We start from the raw sequence: 18,619 nt of genomic DNA on the forward strand, positions 1-18,619 counted from the left end.
ATAAGTTATGATTATTATCCAATTTTATAATTATCGGATTATTTTCTATATTTAGATTATAAGGTTGGCAGTTATGAAATAATAAGAAATTTATATGATTTGGATTAAATAATTAATATTTTGAATATTACTACTACTGTTTTATGAAAATAGAGAAAATAATTATATTATTCCTAATTTTTGGATTCAAGCATTTTATTGAAAATAATTTGTGACATTGATGAACAAATAGTATTTTCTATACATAATTAGTGTTGGATTTAATTTGGGTTTCAATTATTATATTATTCCCAATTTTATTCGAAACTACCAAATTACCCCTAATCCTAATTTTCAAAATAAGGAAACCCTAACCCAGTAACCCGTTACCCGACCCGGTTCCCTTTTTGCCCACACTCAGCTCCCTAGCCCTCAGCAGCCGAAACCCTTCCCCCCAAAGCAACAGCACACAAAGTTTCCTTTGTGTTCCCTGAAAGAAAGGAACAAAGAAAGAAAGAGAGATCTGAGAGGGAGTAGAGGTAATCGGAGGAGAAGGAGGGGAGAGGGCCCTTGCCGCCACCTCCATCGCGCGCTACTGCTGGCCTGGAACAACCACCGCCGACGCGTCCTGCCTCGCCACCGCCGAACTCGCGCGCAGGGAGAGAGAGGGAAGATGCGCGAAAGGGAGCCACCGCGGGGAAGCCATCACCGCCTGCCACCGTCACGGAGTGTGGGGCCTTCGCCGTCCTCCTTGTTGCCGACCAGTTCGTCGCGTCCCGCCGTACGCCGTCACCCTCGTGCAGTCGCCGCCGCGAAGTGGCCTTGCATCCGCCGCCGTCTTCGCGGGGCTTGTGGGGTCGCGGTCGCTCCCCGCCGTGGAGCTCGTGTTGTCGCCTTTCAGCCACCGCCGGAGCAGAAACGCACATGAGAGAGCTGCAGAGAGGATGAGGCGCGATGGTGGTGGGTGGTTCCACCACCCTTGCTGCCATGCCGTCAGAGTCTGCCGCTATGGCCGCCGGTCTCCTAGCTGCTGCTGTGGTTGGGGGTCTGCTGTGTATGGTCGCCGGAAAACCTTTTTGCCACCAGAGCTGCCCTGAAACACCATCGGAGTCTGACAGCACCGCTGCCGGAGTTCTGAGGCCACCGGAACCACCGCCAGAGGTTCTGGCTACTTCTGCCGTCGCCAGAAAGTTTGCCAGTAAGGGTTTCATTTGAGGTTTCTGCCTTTTTGGTTTTCGAGATGGTTTTGATGCTGTGCAGTTTTTCTAGTTGATCCACCGGAGTTTCTGGCCGCCGCCGGAGCTGTTGCTACCGCCGGTTCGAAATCGCAGCTGCTTCGTTTCGCTAGTTTAGTAAGTATTTATGTTTCGGAAAGCCTCGCGTTAGTATTCTGTGGTGTTTGGTTAATGAATATGAGTTTTGATAACGTGGGGTCGAGTCTTGATTATTGTATGTTGCGATTAGTGTTGCCATGGTTATTGCGCACGTGACTGGGAGCTGAGGTTTTGGTTGCCGTCAGTTCGGATTGAGGCGGAAAGGACTCTGTGAGGCGTTTGGGTTATGGAATTGCATTTTGAGGTAGGGGCGCTTTCCAAAAACTATATTCTTATATATTGGAATTATTACATATGGATACTGTTGTGAGATATTGTGTATTTGGTGATTGTATCTACCTTGTGTGTCATTTGATTGACTCGAGTGATTATGGATGTTGGTTTGGTTGAATTGTTGTGCGGCTTTGTGAAATGTAATGTTTTGAAGTGATTCTTTAAAGATTTGAAATCTGAGTTTAATCCATTGAGGATTGATTTGATTTGAGTCAATTATTTGATGATGTGAAAAGTCGAATGTACTTTCGAATTCAGCCTGGTTTACTTTAATTGACTTGATCTTGGACAAATGATTTGTTACTGAACCGTTTCTTTAAAGCTTTGGAAATGAGTTAAATCGGTTGATATTGAGTTGATTTTGAAATGGTTTTCTTGAGATATGCCACTGAGGCGACTGTTGGATTTAGCTTGCTTTGAATTGATTTCTGGTTTTGAGCTGTTGAAAAGGAATGAGAAATGGTTTAGTTGGGACCCGACCGGGTGGCAAAAGTCCAAGTTTTAGGGGAGGTGCTGCCGAAATTTCTACAAAATCCTAGTCTTGTTTGAAAAGTTATTTAGAAAGGATTGGATTTGAGAAGCTGTATCATTTGATTTATTAAGAGAATAATTATATTTTCAAGCTTAATTTATTTAGTGAACTTTATGCCTTGAGTTTGACTTATTTAGAAATGAACTATTCTTACCGTTTGAATTACTGAAGGAAAAAATGATGCTCTAATATTGATTTCAATATAAAAAGGAGCTTTTAGTGATTTCAAAGGAATCTAGACTTTTGATTGAGTAATTAAGTTTGAGGCATTTTGGAAGAGTTAGAAAAATGGGTTCCAAAAAGAAACCTGAAAATGGTTTGATTCAAATGATCCGGTTCCTTTTCAAATGAGTTGATTTTTGGACCGGGTTGGAACTTGTGATTTTGTATGCTCGGTTTCATAATAAATTCAATTTTATTTACTTGAACCGAGAATCCATGATTTTAAGAGTTTCAATGAATTTTAAGAAATTGATATAGGTTGACCTTCTCTAAGGACTTCGGACTCTGCCGAGAAACTTTTGTTACAAAAATCCCATTGTTGGATGGGTGATTTTGAATGTTTCAAAAGGAATCTTTAACTTTCCATGGTTTTGGAAGTTTTGGAAAGAGGAAGCCGAGAGTGGCATGTTTTAAAAAGGGAATTTTCCTTGAGTAAAAGTGGCTTATGAGCCTGAGATGATTTGAGAAACGAGATTTCTAAAGCAAAGGCTGAAAAGAGTTGAAACTTGATTTCAAAGTGATTTATGGCTTAAATGCCGATTTTATGAATTGATGATGTTGAATGTGGAAGTGCTGTTTTGTTGTGAGACGGAATGGCTGTGTATGATTATACATATTGGTTGGTTCTGGATTGAACCGTGAGCCAGAATGGCTGTGTATGATATGAATATTGGCTGGTTCTGGAATGAACCGTGAGCTGGATGGCTGAGATGGATGTTGATCCATGGATGAGATTGAATGCATGTTTATGCTGAATCATTGATAAATGTGAATGTTGCACTTCCACTATCGGAGATAAGAGTTTCCCTGGGTGAAAGCAGTGGCTAGCCACCACGTGCTCCAGGTTGAGACTCGAAGCTCTTGTGACCCTATGTTGTAAGTGTGGCCGGGCACTGTGAAAGGCCCGGATGAGCTCGCCCCCGTAAATATTCACCAGTGAGGGTGATGGATATGGATCATGATTATGATCAAGTTTATGATGAGTATAACTCAAGTTGGGGATGCGCGACAGAGGGACAGTCCAATGGTTAGCTACCAGGACTTGTCGGGTTGGCTTTATAACCGACAGATGATATCATCAGCCACTAGGGACAAGCATGCATCATATGCATCTATGTGACATTGTTTGGGTGTGCATATTGTACTTGGTTTGCCTTTGTGACTTTTTGAGATTAACTGCTACTTGTTCTACTTGTAATAACTGTTTGTCTATGCTTGCATCTTCCTATTTGTGTTTGCTACTGGGACTCTGTTGGACTGTGGTGATTGGTTGATGGTTGAATTGTTTGGGCCTATGGCCGTGGTTGAAATGAGATGAATCGTTGGTTGATTTCGGTTTTGTATTTCTGGTTTGGAATAAAATATGAAAGGCTGTTTTGGTTCAGCATAGATAAACCGTTTTGAAGGGCTTTTGAGTTTTTGAGAATTTAATGGTTCTTTTTCCAGAAAAGATTTCCGACTTTACTTTTATTGTAAACTGTTGTTTTTGAAAAGAGGTATAAGACGGTTATTAATCACTAGTACGGTTTATCTTCATGTATCCTATTACAGTAATTCCCAAAAATCCTCTACTGAGAACCCTTTCGAGGATGATGTTCTCACCCCCCTACATTTTCCCCTTTCAGGATATGGCGCAGAAGTTATGAAGAGTTCATTTAGTTGTTGTTGAGACGCTCTGTATTGCTTTAGTATATTTTTGTTCCCTCGCCTTTATCTTGATACAATCTGTAAGAGGGATAGGAATTGTATTGGATTATGTTTGTAATATTATATATATATATATATATATATATATATATATATATATATATATATGGATGTACTCTTTATGAGTTGTTGTAAGTTGAATGGTATTTATGGATGTACGTTATCGAACAAAAGTATCTTTGGGAGCGGTATTGCGGTTTAAAGTTTTAAACAGGCTCATATTTTAGTATTAAATAGTATAAGAGTCGTCGTAATGTCCGAGCTATCAGAGTCGTGCAGCCGGAAGCGTGAGCTTTGGTAGTTAGGGTGTTACATTTTCCATGCAGAACCAGCATGAATTTGGGCATCTTGAGCCTCAGAAATCGCCAGGCACGATTTTCTTTAATGAGGTCACGTGCAGCTTGTCGCGCGTACGCGCCATGCGTGCGTGCGCGCCGATTGAAATTGTGATCCACGCATGCGCGCCATGTACGCGTGCGCGCCGGTGTGGATTTTCTAATCTGTGCGGATGCGTCCATCTTTGCGCGCCGCTTCCAGCTGTCCAGATCCACGCGTGCGCGAGAGGTGCGCGTGCGCGCCCATGCTGGAATTCTCAAAATCCAAATCTTCATGTTCCCTCCTCTTGTGCATGCTTTCTTTCTCTCTTCTAGGCCATCATTGCCCTATAAATTCTGAAATCACTCAACAAACACGTCATGGCATCGAATGGTAATAGAAGATGATCAAAATATAGCAATTTTAAGGCAAAAGAAGCATGTTTTTCATCATGAAGCAATATTAGGAAGAGAACACAAAACCATGCAATTCTTGTGAATAAGTGTGAGAAATATTGACAAAACCCCCCAAATTCTACACAATATAAACCACAAAATTGGGGTTTATCAGGTGCCGCCACCGCCACCACTGTTGTCCATACCACATGCGGGAAGGAACTGCCGTGCCTTTCATCCGAGCCGCCACCCTCATTGACTGAGGCTGTCCGCATCGCCATCGCCTTGAGCCAGCCGTTGTCGAGACCGTCCCTGTCACTGAGAGGGAGACGCGCGAAGGGAACCGCAATGGGAAGGAGAGGAAGAAGCTGCCTCTGTCGCCGCCGTGTGGAGTCACAAGCCTCGTCGCCGTTATCGTTGCGAGTGGCATCGCTGATGCAGATTTTTGAATACCCGCAAACTAACTGGTAAGTGCACCGGGTCGTATAAAGTAATACCTCAGGTGAGTGAGGGTCGATCCCATGAGAATTCATGGACTGAGCAACAATGGTCGAATGACTCACTTAGTCAGGCCAGCAGAAAGTTGTGTTTTGATGGTTGTAAACGCATTAAACAATAATTCAGAGAGTATAAAACGCAAACTATAGAATTGGTGTGAAATATATGATGGAAAGCAGTTAAGGCTTCGAAGTTGTTTATTCTTTCGGATTAAGTTTTCTTACCAACTATTTTAATCATGCAAGATTCGTTTCATAACAAACTGTAATTGACTAAACCCTAATGTCTTAGTGATTTAGTCTCCTCTAACCCAAATCAACTGCCAATGTCTTGGTCACTTAATTTAAATTAGAGGGTTAAGAGCAATTCTAGTTTATGACCGCAGAAACCCTAATTACCCAAAGCTAAACGAATTATATGTCATGTATCCAGATTATTTCAAGTAATTAACAATTTAGGAGGAATTTGCTTTCAAGTTGTTGTTCAAGCGAGATAGCTCTGTCGAGAATCACAAGAACACATGTAGAATAAGGGTTATACTGTCGTTTTACCCAGATTCATGAGATGAAGAACGAAAGCAATCCTTGAAACTGAATCAATACATTAATTAAAATAGAAAAATAATAATCTCAATCCATAGAAATAAACAAAGCTCCTAACCTTAATCGAGGAGGTTTAGTGGCTCATGACTTATAGAGAAAACAAGGGTTCCAAAAAATGTGAAAGTGCAAAAATGAGAAGAACCCCCTCCGGGAGAAGTGTATCCCAAGGGCTAAACCTTTTCCCTTTTATATCTAACCTAATTTTGATTTGAAACTAAAAAAATAATAAATTCTAAATCTAAAAGATTTTATTTCTAAATAAAGATAACAAAAATAAAAGATAAAATAATAATTAAAAGCTAAATCTATCTAAAGATGCTCCTTTGGGTGAGTTTGACCCACACTACTGGCGTTTAGTGCCAGAATTGACGTTCAGCACCAGAATTGGCAGCGGGTTTCCACTCGGTTCTGTCTTTCTAGGCGCTAAACGCGAGGCTCGGCGTTGAGCTCCCTTCATGGCAGTGATTTCAGAAGAAAAGTATAAACTATTATATATCGTTGGAAAGCTTTGAAAGTTGGTTTTCCAACGCCATTAGAACAACGTCAATTAGACCTCTGTAGCTCAAGTTATGCATGCTCGTTGGAATGCAAGAAGGTTAGAGTTGACAGCATCCACTTTCTTCCTCTTTTTTTGCACAAAACTCCAAATTGGCCCGAATTTCACCTGAAATCATAAAAATACCAAAACAACTCAAAGTAGCATCCAAAGAGGATTTTAACACTAAAATATAATTAAACTTACTAAATTTCAATTAAATTTGACTAGAAAATAAGCAGAAATGGGTATAAGATATTCACGTATCACAACACCAAATTTGAAATGTTGCTTGTCCTCAAGTAACTAAAAACAACGTGGAACTGAGAAGTACAAATTGCCCAAGACTTGAGTATTCATTTAAGCTCTTGCCTAATTACCGAGTGGGGTTGATGGCATTGTGATTCTGAATAGGTTTGACATCTCACTATCCTTTTGGAGCTCAGAAATATTGATATTCCTCAGAACTAGAACTCGGATGGTATTATGGATTCTCTTCCTACTTAAGCTCTGATTGGTCCTTGAACACAGCTTTTTCTTTTCTTTTCTTTGGTGTTTTGCACCTTGACCCTAGCCGTGACTCTTAGTATTTTGTCTGCAAGCTTAACTTGGCACAAAAAACACTACAAGCACTTAACAGGGAAACTCTTTGAGTTCTAATTTTTCTTTTAATTTCTCCTAGTTAGTGGTGCTTAAAGCCTTTCGTATACTCTGTAATTGCACTTGGTCTCGACTCTTAGTGCTCTATCTCAAGGGTTACTTGACACATTCACACCACAAGCATATGGTTAGGAAAACAACTCTTTGAGCTTTTAATCATATTTGACCTTCCTAACCATTGATGCTCAGAGCCTTAGACCTTGCCTTTTTATTTTTCTTTTTCTCTTTTCTTTTTGCTGTTTGTTTTGCTTTAAGGGTCAATTTCTCACTGAGTTTTGGAGAATCCATAATATTTTTCTAAGTTCATGTCCCTCAGGAATCAACATTCTCAACCCCAATATCAAATATGCACTATTCAATTTATACATTCAGAATCATAAATAATACCACCACATTAAAGTAACCAGAACAACTCATGATATATAACTCAAGACTCATGCATTTTACTACTTCTTTTCTTTTCCTTTTTTTTTTCAAGCTCAGTGAGCAATACATGAGATCTCTTTTCAAAACAAGCAGAAAATTTTTAAAGATAATTAAAACTACTAATTATCAATAGAACTACTGACTCTAAACAGGATCATGCAAAAGAAACACTAATAAGCACTAGAAAACAAGAGATAAAGAAAATAAGAACTGAAATAAGTAAATAGCATGAAAGGAACTCAACCACCTCAGTTATCCTGGTGGCTGTATTACTCCTTAGGTTGTGCTCCTCCATGAAAATGATTCACCTCTCTTTGGTGCCATTGATGATGACCTAAATAGAGAGTTCGCTCTGCAACACCAAACTTAAAAGTTTTCTTGTCCCCAAGAAAAGAAAAACTAAAAAAGGGGAAGACCATAAAAAGCGCACAGATGAGTAAAAATAAAAAACATTGCAAAAAAAAGAAGGTGGTGATATAAGGGTAAGAAGAAGTAATTTTTTATTTTTTATTTTATTTTTATTTTTTTGAAGGATGAGGGCTGGCGCTAAATGCCCAGGTCCGCGTTTAGCGCTGGCCAGACAGAAAGCTTTCACCAATTTGTGCCATCTTAGCACTGAACGCCGCTTTTGGCATTTAGCACCAAGCAAACAGAAGCAACTCCACTTTTCATGCCATTTCTGGCGCTAAACACGCAGCCTGGCGTTTAGCGCCAGAGCACCGGAGTCACTTCCTCTCTAGGGTGTTTTGTTTTTCCTTCAGATTTCTCCTGTTCTTGTTTCAAACACTTTGCATGACCACAAACATAAATAAACCAAGGAAAACTATGAATAAGAATCATAAATAAATAAAAATCAAAATGAACATAAAATCAAAGGATACTAAGGGTTGTGTTGCCTCCCAATAAGCGCTTCTTTAACATCATTAGCTTGACACTTGATTGTCGAATTTTCTTCCTCTTCTTCCAGTTGGTTGAAAGAAATGACCCCAAGGGAGGAGAGGAGAAAATTAGTGCCCTCGGATTGGAATTCCTCCTAATAAGCTTTCTTTTATTGTTATTAGCTTGATTCACCTTGCTTGTTGGGGTAAGGGTTGGATTGATTTTTGTTGACCTTCTCTTTTTCATGAATATTGTCTTTTGTTTCTTGGTCACAGTCCCCTTGTTAGTGCTTTTCTTGATGGCCTTCACCTCTCTGATTTCAGGACTTGGGTGTTGTGTGATGGGTGGAGTGTACCCTTCATCAAGAACTTCTTCAATTGGTAGTTCAATGAACTCACCCTCTATGCAACTCTCTGCTTCATTGGAGTGTAGATTTCCATAATTGTTTTCCTCCCTCACAACCTCCTTCTTCATTGGGTTTCATTTGGTACAGGGGTCTCTTGGTCTTGCTCTTGCACTTCTAACTCTTCTTCTTTTTCGGGACTTGAGTGTGGTGTAGTGTTTGGAAAGACCCCTTTATCAAGAACTTCTTGGATTGGTGGTTTAATTAAATCAACCACCATGCACTTCCTTGATTCATTGGAGTATGGACTCCCTTGGTTACTCTCCTCCCTTTTTGTATGAGTTTGCAATGATTCTTTTAAGAGGGACTTTGCATGTTCTTTTGCCACCTCTTGTAGCCTCTGCGGATATGGAATCCTAGGCTTATAGGCCTCCACTACCTCCTTCTTCATTGGAATTTCACTTGGTACAGGGACCTCTTAATCTTGCACTTGCACTTCTAACTCCTCCTTTGTCGCCTGAAGTTGACCTTCATTGTTCTTGCTAAGCACTATTCCAATCTTCAAGCTCATGGCCTTTCCCTCAGCAAGAGATTGTGTCATTTGGGCCATTTGCACTTTTAGATTTTTCCTTGAGGCCCTAGACTCTTGAACGTAGATGTTGACATCTTGAGAGAGTTGTTTTACAGCCAGCTCCAGAGATGAAGGTTTGAAAGGATTTTGTGGATATGTGGGTTCTGTGTTGAGGGTGTATTGGGGTATGAAAGGAGTTTTGTAGATTGTAAAATGAATTTTGTGTATTTTAAAAGGGGCTTTGTGGAGTGTGGAATGGATTTTATGGATTTTGAGAGAGTTGTGCTAAAGCAAGCTCACGTGGTGAACGTTTTTTATATGAGTAAGTAGGGGGCGAGGTTGGAAACTTTTGCAAAATTTTATCTATTGTTTGCTGCAGTTCTTGGCCGACAAGATCAAAAGACGATGGTTCTTGGTACGAATAAGGAGGTGATGGTTCTTGATATGAACAAGAAGATGATGGTTCTTGATATGAGTGAGGAGATGATGGTTCTTGATAGATGGAATATGGAGCACTGAAGTTTCTTTGGTGTTGACTTTGCCAACCAAAATCCAGTTCCTCTATCCACAATAATATGAATCACTCCTTGGGTGTGAGTAGTAACCCATGTGATCTCTCTCCATTATTTTTCTTATCACAAAACATCAAACAGAATTAAACACACCATGTGGTAAACAGAAAAGCAAAGAGGAAAGAACAGAAAGAATTTTATTTTTATTTATTAAATTTTATTTTAAAAGATATATATATTTTTCAAAAGAAATAAAATAAAAAAGAAAAGACAATAAAAATAGAAGAAAAATAAAATAAATAAATAAACTGAATAATTAAGAAAATAAAACAACTAAGAAGCAAAAAGGAGTATGAAATTCAAACTCAATAAGTAAAATAACTAGCAAGAATAAAACAATTAAGGGGACACCAAACTTAATTTTAGAAATTAAGAGAAAAAAACTTTAAATAAAACAGATCAAAAAAATTTTTTTTTTCGAAAATTTAAAGATATAAATTAAATTAAATTAAAGTAAAAACGCCTAATCTAAGAAATCAAACAACCAGTAGTTGTCAATCACAGTCAATCTCCAACAACGGCACCAAAAACTTGATGCAGATTTTTGAATACCCATAAACTAACCAGCAAGTGCACCGGGTCGTATGAAGTAATACCTCAGATGAGTGAGGGTCGATCGCAGAAGAATTGATGGATTGAGCAACAATGGTCGCATGACTCACTTAGTCAGGCCAGCAGAAATTTGTGTTTTAATGGTTGTAAACGCATTAAACAGAAATTCAGAGAGTATAAAATGCAAACTATAGAATTGGTGTGAAATATATGATGGAAAGCAGTTAAGGCTTCGAAGTTGTTTATTCTTCCAGATTAAGTTTTCCTACCAGCTATTTTAATCATGCAAGATTCATTTCAAAGTAAACTGTAATTGACTAAACCCTAATGTCTTAGTGATTTAGTCTCCTCTAACCCAAATCAACTGCCAATGTCTTGGTCACTTAATTTAAATTAGAGGGTTAAGAGCAATTCTAGTTTATGACTGCAGAAACCCTAATTACCCAAAGCTAAACGAATTATATGTCATGTATCCAGATTATTTCAAGTAATTAACAATTTAGGAGGAATTTGCTTTCAAGTTGTTGTTCAAGCGAGATAGCTCTGTCGAGAATCACAAGAACACATGTAGAATAAGGGTTATACTGTCGTTCTACCCAGATTCATGAGATGAAGAACGAAAGCAATCCTTGAAACTGAATCAATACATTAATTAAAATAGAAAAATAATAATCTCAATCCATAGAAATAAACAAAGCTCCTAACCTTAATCGAGGAGGTTTAGTGGCTCATGACTTATAGAGAAAACAAGGGTTCCAAAAAATGTGAAAGTGCAAAAATGAGAAGAACCCCCTCCGGGAGAAGTGTATCCCAAGGGCTAAACCTTTTCCCTTTTATATCTAACCTAATTTTGATTTGAAACAAAAAAAATTCTAAATCTAAAATATTTTGTTTATAAATAAAGATAACAAAAATAAAAGATAAAATAATAATTAAAAGCTAAATCTAGCTAAAGATGCTTCTTTGGGTGAGTTTGACCCGCACTACTGGCGTTTAGTGCTAGAATTGACATTCAATGCCAGAATTGGCAGTAAGTTTCCATTCGGTTCTGTCTTCCTAGGCGCTAAACGCTAAACTCGGCATTTAGCGCCCTTTATCGCAGTAATTTCAGAAGAAAAGTATAGACTATTATATATTGTTGAAAAGCTCTGAAAGTTAGCTTTCCAAAGTCGTTGAAACAGCGTCAATTGGATCTCTATGACTCAAGTTATATGCGTTGGAATGTAAGGAGTTCAAGGTTGATAGCATTCACTTTCTTTCTCTTTTTTTGCACAAAACTCTGCCAAATTGGTCTGAATTTCACCTGAAATCATAAAAATACCAAAACAACTCAAAGTAGCATCCAAAGAGGATTTTAATACTAAAATATAATTAAACTTACTAAATTCCAACTAAATTTAACAAGAAAATAAGCAGAAAAAGGGTATAAGATATTCACGTATCAGTCGCCGTCGTCCAGTGTCGTCGTCGTCATCAAGCCCGCGTTGGAGAAGAGAAGCCAACGCGTTCTGGCGCTGCCGAGGGACCAGTCGCTGTTAGATTTGTTACTACTGTTGTGTTTTGTCACCGTTGTCGTTGAGCTACCCGCTACCGCCATAGCTGCAGTTGCCGGAAACCGCCGTTGGAGCCGCCATCTTCTTGGTAAGCTCTAGCTCTGTTCTGGTTTTCCTTCTTTGTCTGTCAAGATCCTTGTTATCGTGAGAGTTGTTGCTGAGGTTGTCTATGATAGGAAAAATAATTATTGCAAGTTACTCTGCCATCAGTAAAGGTCTCCGGAGCTACTACTACTCTGTTGCCTCATTTCTATTTAGTTGTAGTAAGTTATTCTAACATTGAAACTCTTACCACTATTATTCTGCTATAAATTATTGAGAATTTCACGATGTTAACATTCTAGGGTCAAGTTCTGGAAATTGCATGATTGAAATAAAAGCTGCTGCAGTGTCATCCTGCTTCGTTTCTCGTGGTAGCTATAGGACAGACATGCAACATTTATATTTGTGTGTATTATTTGGGTGTGAATCTTGTTTTTGGTTTGGCTAGTTGATTAATTACATCTATCTGCTATTTGATCTAATTGCTCTATTACTCTCTATTTGTGTATGTTTTGCATTATTTTGTCTGTGTTTGAAACTGAGAGATCTCTCATGCTGGGGTGGTGACGCTGAATGTTATTTCTGATGTGGTAATGGAGGTTGAGGTAGATTGGACTTGGTATTGAGCTAATACTCTAGTTATGTGTTGGATGGATAGGAATGAGTGATGTAAGTTGGTTGGGTAGGAAACCCTGAGAGACGCCTTTGGTATTTTCCCTTTTTAAACGATTTACTTTACAGATTTGTAAACTAAAGAATATTCTTTATGACCTTTCTGAAGTAAGATTTCCTATAAATCTTTTCCAAAGTATATTTTAAAAAAGAAACTATTTTTATAATGGGATTCTCTCTATTTGCAAGTATTTCCTACTTTGATAGTATTTCCTTCCTTACTGAGAACCTGCGAGGACGATGTTCTCATCCCCTACATATTTTCTTTTTCAGTGGCAGGTTCAGGAATCTTTGGCGTGAAGCCGCGACCGAACCACAGAGCTTTATGTATATGTGTGTGTGTGTTTATATATATATATATATATTCATTTTCTGCATTTGGTTTAGTTTTAGATTTTATGTTCCCACTCGTCGATTATTGTTTTGGTTTTTAGAGGGGTAGGAATTGTATTTGAGAAATTTTGAATAAGTCTATGTATTTAATATTATGTGGATATAATTATGTGATAAAGTTTATTAAAGTAAAAATTTTTCGATTTCTTAATTAAAAATCCGATTTGTATTCGCGAAGGCTCAATATTAAATAAATATAGTATGAAATTAAAGGAGTAGAGGTAGGTAATGCCTGAACTTTTAGCGCGATAATGAGTTGCTAAAAGTTAGGGTGTTACACAACCTACTATCCCTGGAATCCATCTTCAATTTGGGTGTTATAAAACTACTAAAGTGGTATGGGATCATCTAGAAAAATGCTACACCATTTTTTATCTTTTACACCAATATCAATTGCTTAATGAACTTTTCAACCTTAAGTAAGAATGTGGTCAGGCTGTTTATGATTTTATAACACAAATTGAACGCATTTGGGATCAATTGGCCTCTTGTGAACCTGTTCTTAAAGATGCCATTGATGCTAAAGCTTATGAGGATTATCGTAATCGGACACATCTAATTCAGTTTCTCATGGCATTTATGGATGATTATGAGCCGATTAGAGCTTCTCTTCTTTATCAAAATCCTTTGCCAAGTCTTGAAGATGCTCTCCCACATTTTAAGTATGAAGAAACACGTTTAGGGTTGACTCGATAAAAAACTAATCCTATCTTTACGGTTACCAACAAAAAAAATTGCCGAAATTTTAGCGTTCTGACATCCTTTTACCAGATTGTCCCTCCATCAATAAAACATTTAGAAGTCTAAAAAGGTTCTGGAAATCGATGTCTGGGAAAATAAAACTCTAGTTATATGCTTGTGGTGCGACTGTGTCAAGGAGAGGCTTAGGTAATTAGATCCAAGGGGTGCCTTATCAGCCGGTAACTTGGGCCAACTGCCTCGGGATTATCGATTGAAATCCCACATCAAGAGCTGCCTTGTGACAAAGCACTTTGAGTTAACATTTGAAAAATCTCTCTCGGTTGAAAGTGTGAAGTAAGCAATTCAAGGATCAATCAAAATGTAAAATAGGGATCTCGTATATCATCCGAATTTGAGTTTTTGAGAATTCTTGACTCCCAAGATTTCAAGATTCATTAAGACAAAAAAAATCCATTTGTGATCAAAGAGTTTATTGGAAAACCCCATTGTTGAGATGGACAAAAACACTCAAAGAGATTCAATTTTTCTTCACTAAAGCCAACTTTTTTCTTTTCTTTTTGCTTGAGGACAAACAAAGTTTTAAGTTTGGCATTGTGATACGTCCGAATCATGATTAGTTTTTCTTATATTATTTTCATGTTTTTCATAGAATTAATTATAATTTCTTTATCTAAACCAATCGCTTTAAGTATCATTTGCTACTAATAGGTTTTGTAAATGTTTTTCAAGGAAATACAAGATAAAGAGAAGAAAACTGACGAGTCCATATTTGATGATAATTCTTGGCTTGAATTGGACGGATTTCATCACATAAACTCACACTTATTTACTAAAATAGCATACTTTTGTGTTCTATCCCTAAATGGAACCTAAATATGAAAACATGCGTTTTTATGCTTAAATTGATCATTTTAATTCCATTTTTATTCCATTAAATACCGTGATATGTTTTGTGAGTGATTTCAGGTCCAATAGGCAAGAATGGCTAGGAAAAAGTGGAATGAAGCATGCAAGAAGGGAGAACACATGAAGAAAACAAAGGAGAAGCACACATTGCATGGAGTTGCTGAAGCCTTTTGAGATGCTATTGATAAACCACTATTTTACGGTTTATTTTGTATTGAATTGAGTGGATTTTATCAACTATTCTCCCACTTATTCATATAAATTGCATGTTTTTAAATTTTCCTTCCTAATTTTGTGCTATGATTGAAAACATGCTTCTTTGGCCTTAAATTTGCTAATTTTTAATCCTTTTTTATTACCATCGATGCCGTGATATGTGCGTTTAGTGATTTCAAGTTTTATAGGGAAGGAATGGCTTAAAGGATGGAAAAAAAGCATGCAAAAGTGGAAGGAACACAAGAAATTAAGGATTTCAGAAATTGGTAGCGACGCGCACACATAACTGGTGCAGCATACAAATGACGCACACGTGTGGCTGACGCGTACGCGTCGACTCCTCATTCTGCTATCCACGCGTACGCGTGGACGACGCTTATGCGTCGCTTCTTCTTTTCCCTTTCTCCTTATTTCCTCTCTCCTTTCTTCTTCCTTTTCTTCTTCCTTTCTTACTTTATTCTTCTTACTTTTCAAAATTTCACGTCTCATTTTTCTTATCTTTCTTTTCTTTTACTTATTACATTTGCATACTTGCAATCATTGCATTTTAATTTTGTTGTTTGTTCCTCTTTTCTTTTCTATATTTGTTGTTTTAACATTGGTGTTAAATTTTCTTACTCAAGCGTTGAATACTTCTTGCAGGGTTTTGGTGCCTCGTGATGTGTTTCATATTGATTAGGTAATGAAATTTTTAGGTCAATGCTTAATCTCTATTGCTACTTGCATTCTTTGTGCATTGATATGAACTTATATTGTCTTTCATGACCCACTATCTCTCCCTCATTGTTGTAATTCTTGCACTATTGATATGCCATTCGCCTATATTGTTTTCTCACTTGCATGTTGTAACTACCATGTAGTTGAGAACCTCACTATTATTTGGCATTAGCCCACGCATATTTTATTTGTTTGCATATCTTTGTTTGTGGGTTCTTCTTCTTCCTTTTTCTCTTTTTTTAGGATGGCTACCAAGAAGGGAAACGAAAAACTTCTAAATGGGGCGCCAAACAAGTCCCGCCGCACAATCTTTGGAGAAAGCGCACCAGTTGTAGCAACCCGCCCACTTGCACATCTTTGCATGCACCGAGGACGGTGCAATCTTTAAGTGTGGAGAGGTTGATACCGACTTCCGTGGGTAACAATTCCTTTTCTCAACACCAATATTTTAATTTTTGTTTGTTAGATAGGATAACTTGCATGAGTAGTTAGTTGCTTGCATTTAGGCACTACTTGGTTGAAGTGATAATTTCTTTTATAAGACACTGCTTCACTAATTTGAATTAAAATTTTTTGTTGAACTTACTTAAAGAATTTATTTTGGAACATGGTTTAGAGCTAGAACACACAAACCTAGTGAGCTTTTGAACCTATTTGATTGGTTGCATCTATCAACCAATGTTTTTTTTTTTGTATGTGTTGTTCTCTCTATGATTGTGATCTTTGTCTTGCTTGATTTTATATTTTCATTGTTTGATGTATGCATGCACTTATGTAATTGAGGCCTTTGTTCACTATAGCTCACATACCGATATGGCCTTAACCTTTTATTATCCTTTGCAAACTAATGTTGAGCCTATTTTATCCCATTTGTTCTTTACTTTAGCTCATCACTAACTCTAAGCGGAAAAACAATAAATATCCCTAATTTGAATCCTTGGTTAGCTTAGACTAGTGAGAGTGTTCATGATTTAAGTGTGGGGAAGTTGGGTATAGTAACATTTGATTTGAGAATTGGATATGTTATACTTTTTGTAAAAATGTAAAAAGAATGTTGAGGACATGTTCATGCATTCAATACCTTAATCGTATGCAGTGGGAAAAATAGAAGAAAAAGAAAAACCAAAAATAAAAGGAAGATAAAAAGAAAAAAAAGGAGAAAAAAATAAAAAGGGGACAAAATACCCCAAAGTAAATGGTGGTAGCAATGCACATGAGTTGTACTCAAATTTGGATGCATGAATATGTGAAAAACATAGTTAATGGGTAGTTAGATTTTATATTCTGATTACATGGATTGTCTTAAGTTAGGTGCGAAGTTTAGGTTAATCAAGGATTCAGATTTTAGTCCATTTGACCAAATACAATCCTACCTTGACCCTAACCCCATTACAACCCTTGAAAAGACCTCTTGATATGTATAGTCATGCATTAAATTTTTGTTGATTGGTAGAAGAAGAGCAAGCTTTAGAAAGCAAGATTAGTAGAGAACCGAGAGAATCGACCCTCAAACACTAGAGTGATTAGAGTGTATACACTTCCAGTGAGAGTTCGATACTCGATTCTTTGTTCCCGGCTTTCATGAGCTTTCTTCTTGCAAGTCTATTTGTACTTCCTTTTTGAGATTTGAGTTGATGGAATCCAGTGCATATTTGTTCTTGGAAGATTTATTTACTTTTAACCAAGTAGGTAGAAACATTTTGCATTTAGTTGCATTCATATAGATAGGTTGCATTTAATAAATCCTACCATCCATCTTCACCCCTTTATAGTTTCTCTTGAGCTTAACATGAGGATATGCTAATGTTTAAGTGTGGGGAGATTGATAAACCACTATTTTACGATTTATTTTGTATTGAATTGAGTGGATTTTATCAACTATTCTCCCACTTATTCATGTAAATTGCATATTTTTAAATTTCCTTCCTAATTTTGTGCTATGATTAAAAACTTGCTTCTTTGGCCTTAAATTTGCTAATTTTTAATCCTCTTTTATTACCATTGATGTCGTGATATATGAGTTAAGTGATTTCAGGTTTTATAAGGCATGAATGGCTTAGAGGATGGAAAAGAAGCATGCAAAAGTGGTAGGAACACAAGAAATTAAGGATTTCAGAATTTGGTAGCGACGTGCACGCATGGACGATGCGTACGCGTAACTGGTGCAGCATACAAATGACGCGCACGCGTGGCTGACACCTACCCGTGGCCAGTGAAAAGTCCAGCGACGCGTATGCGTGGCTGACGCGTACACGTGACGAGCGTCACGTGCTGTAATTAACAGAATTTGTTGGGGGCAATTTCTGGGCTGCTTTTGGCCCAGTTTCAAGCCCGAAAATGAAGATTAGAGGCTGCAAAGTGGGACGAATGGGGGATTATTCAATCACTTTTCATTCATTCACACTTTAGATTCTAGATGTAGGTTTCTAGAGAGAGAGGCTCTCTTCTCTCTCTAGGTTTTAGGGTTTTTAGTCTTATTTCTTCTTAGATTCAGATTTTCACCTTGCTTTAATTTAGTTTTCCTTTACTCTTGTTTGTTCTAGCATCTTACTTCTTTTAGTTTATTTGTTATTGCTTCCGTTTGTTTACTTCATTGTTGATGCACTCTTGCTCCCTTTGATTTAGATTAATGCAATTTATATTTTTATGTTATTGTTCTTTCTTTAATTATTGGTTATTGTTGTCTTGCAATTGGGTATCTTAGATTTTATTATCTCTTATTAATTTTCTATGCTTTTATTTTGTGCATTCCAAGTATTTGATAAAATGCTTGGGTGGATTTTAAATTAGATTTTTATGTTATTGACTTGGATTGATTAATTAGAGACTCTTAAATTGTCAAAGTTTCTTGTTGAATGGTAATTGAAGATTGCTGGTTAGCTTGAACTTCACTAAATCTAGTCTCTCACTATGAGTTGACTAGGACTTGTAAACTCAAGTTGATTGTATGCACTTGACCTTCCTCCATTGGTTAGATGTTAACAAAGTGAAGGCAATTCACATTTACCATCACAATTAACGAT

At 37.5% G+C, this 18,619-nt stretch overlaps 1 protein-coding gene across 1 annotated transcript; it reads left to right on the top strand.

Annotated features, from left to right (window-relative positions):
- Positions 1–987: 987 nt before the first annotated feature.
- On the top strand, positions 988–1,527 carry LOC148565919 (uncharacterized). Its single transcript, XM_088486568.1, has 3 exons — positions 988–1,177; positions 1,249–1,331; positions 1,444–1,527. Exons 1-3 carry the CDS (start codon positions 988–990, stop codon positions 1,525–1,527), a joined length of 357 nt encoding a protein of 118 aa, XP_088342694.1.
- Positions 1,528–18,619: the final 17,092 nt, after the last annotated feature.

The sequence above is a fragment of the Arachis ipaensis genome, chromosome B5, assembly GCF_059453495.1.
Source record: "Arachis ipaensis isolate K30076 ecotype BB chromosome B5, ASM5945349v1, whole genome shotgun sequence".
Classification (NCBI taxonomy): Eukaryota; Viridiplantae; Streptophyta; class Magnoliopsida; order Fabales; family Fabaceae; genus Arachis; species Arachis ipaensis.

Excerpts from the sequence above, each read along its gene's own strand:
- LOC148565919 (XM_088486568.1), top strand. The coding sequence starts at position 988 with ATGGCCGCCGGTCTCCTAGCTGCTGCTGTGGTTGGGGGTCTGCTGTGT. Across the intron at positions 1,178-1,248 it reads CGTCGCCAGAAAGTTTGCCA|TTGATCCACCGGAGTTTCTG; the intron begins GTAAGGGTTTCA and ends CAGTTTTTCTAG. Across the intron at positions 1,332-1,443 it reads TGCTTCGTTTCGCTAGTTTA|TGTTGCCATGGTTATTGCGC; the intron begins GTAAGTATTTAT and ends TGTTGCGATTAG.